Source organism: Elephantulus edwardii, unplaced genomic scaffold (assembly GCF_000299155.1).
Source record: "Elephantulus edwardii isolate Elephantulus edwardi_28Jun2011 unplaced genomic scaffold, EleEdw1.0 scaffold00006, whole genome shotgun sequence".
In the NCBI taxonomy this organism is placed as follows: Eukaryota; Metazoa; Chordata; class Mammalia; order Macroscelidea; family Macroscelididae; genus Elephantulus; species Elephantulus edwardii.
The window spans coordinates 35,901,166-35,903,382 of record NW_006399756.1 but is presented as its reverse complement, the minus strand read 5'-3'; the positions used below and the strand labels follow the sequence as shown (position 1 = coordinate 35,903,382).

At 44.7% G+C, this 2,217-nt stretch overlaps 1 protein-coding gene across 1 annotated transcript in view; it reads left to right on the top strand.

The window, feature by feature from the left end:
• Positions 1-810, top strand: part of LOC102857714 (histone H4-like) — a 1,066-nt gene extending 256 nt beyond the window's left edge. The window contains exon 2 of the mRNA XM_006880091.1: positions 577-810. Coding sequence (XP_006880153.1) covers positions 577-810 — 234 coding nt within the window. The remainder of the gene's footprint in view (positions 1-576) is intronic.
• Positions 811-2,217: the final 1,407 nt, after the last annotated feature.

The window sequence follows — 2,217 nt, the reverse complement described above, 5'->3', positions numbered from 1 at the left end:
TCCTGTTCTGTAAGTGGTTTTGTGGGAGAAAGATGGCCAGTCTCCTCCCATCTTTGACTAACTCTGAAAACCCGTGGAGGGTCAGCTGTGGGTCAGTTCTGACTTGACGGTACTCGGCAACAACTACAGTTTGCTTATTGCCATTGACTCAGAAAGACCCGCCATCGTCATTGTCGTCGTTCGTCAAGTAGGTTCCACTGCAGAGCTGACTTTCTCTTCTTGGGCTGTCAGTTATGGGATGAGATCCCCCACTTCTTCCCAACAAGCCGCCCGGGAGAGTGGGACCCCTGGAGAGGCGCAGCCTTGGGGCCACCAGCGCTCGCCTGGATAGTGCCGCCAGAGCTCCCTCAGAAAGTCCTGAGAGGAAGCACAGCAGAACCCCTGCCGGGCCCGGGTGTGCCTCTCAGCCCATCAACATTTCTCCTTTCCCTCCTTCCCTCCTGTCCCAGCATGCCTGCTGGTGCTTCTTGCGAGTGTAGAAAGCATTTTTATTTCCGTTGTCTTAAAGACCATGAAGCAGGATTTTGGGAGAGTTAAGACGTGAAACGGTGATGGGATGAAGTGCTCCGAGATAACATCCAGGGCATCACCAAGCCCGCCATTCGCCGCCTGGCTCGGCGTGGCGGCGTCAAGCGCATCTCCGGCCTCATCTACGAGGAGACCCGCGGGGTGCTGAAGGTGTTCCTGGAGAACGTAATCCGGGACGCCGTCACCTACACCGAGCACGCCAAGCGCAAGACTGTCACCGCCATGGACGTGGTCTACGCGCTCAAGCGCCAGGGACGCACCCTCTATGGCTTCGGAGGTTGAGTAATCAGTCATAACTACCAAAAAAAAGCCCTTTTCAGGGCCGCGAAAAAAAAAAAAGAATACCCATTCATATATTCCTTTTTAACAGCTCTCTCCCTCAGCTGTTTCAATGCAATATACATCATTCCTTCCCTCCTTTTCGGTCTTCCTTCAACCCTGATGTCAGTCCCGTTTTACAACCGTGGCCCTATGCAATATTTTTCCTTTTTTGACGGAGATATTTCACTCAGCATAATGTCTCCCAGGGTCATCCATTTTGGATAATATTTCATGAGTTCCTTGTTTTTCAATGCTGCATAGTATCCCATTGTGTGAATATACCAGAGCTTCTCTTCCATTAGTTGATTGATGGGCACTTGGGTTGTTTCCAGCTCTTTGCTACTGCAAACAAAGCCACAGTAAACATGAGTGTGCATGTCTCACACCCTTTTTGTGTATTGTCTTTCCCTTCACATATTTTGAAAACAAATGCTTTGTAAACTTTAACTCAACATTTTTTTAATTTAAGATTTTAAAGTAAAACCAACCAATGCAATTCATCATAAAAACAAAATAAAAAGAAATCTAAATGATTATCCTAACAGTGATAGAAAATCCATTTAATAGTTATTAATTTTTTAAAAAATTGATAAATACAAAACAACTATGAGATATCATCTCACCCCAGTCAGAATTGCAAAACTAAATGGAACAGCAAGCAACAAATGCTGGTGAGATTGTAGAAAAACTGGAACCCTTATTCACTGTTGGTGAAAGTGTAAAATGGTGCAAACACTGTGGAAGGCAGTATAGCGCTTTCTCAAAAAGTTGCAAATAGATACCATTTGACCCAGCCATTCCACTACTGGGAATATACCCCAAAGAGACCATAACTGACACCCAAGCAGATAAATGCACACCCATGTTTATCGTAGCTTTGTTCACAATAACAAGGAGTTGGAAACAACCCAAGTGCCCATCAACAAACGAATGGATAGTGAAGCTGTGGTATATTCACACAATGGAATACTATGCTGCATTGAAAAATAAGGAACTCATGCAATATTATCCAAAATGGGTGACCCTGGAGGACATTATGCTGAGGAAATATCTCAGTCACAAAAGGACAGATACTGTATGGTGCAACTGTTGTAAAACAGGACTGACATCGGGGTTAGGGGGAGACTGAGAAAGATGGGATAAATAACGTATACTGCATTAAAACAGATGAGGGAGAGAACTAACTGTTTAAAATGAATTAGGTATTTTTGTTGTGACAGGAGTCCAGAGCGAAGGCTGCATAGTGGAGTAGACCTGGGAGGAGGGATTGTAAAACAATGAAAGAATTTTTTTTTTTTTTACTTTTCAAAGAGAAGAGTGTACTGGGGGAGGGCTGGGCAGGGAGAAAAGTGCAAAGTGCAACAATGA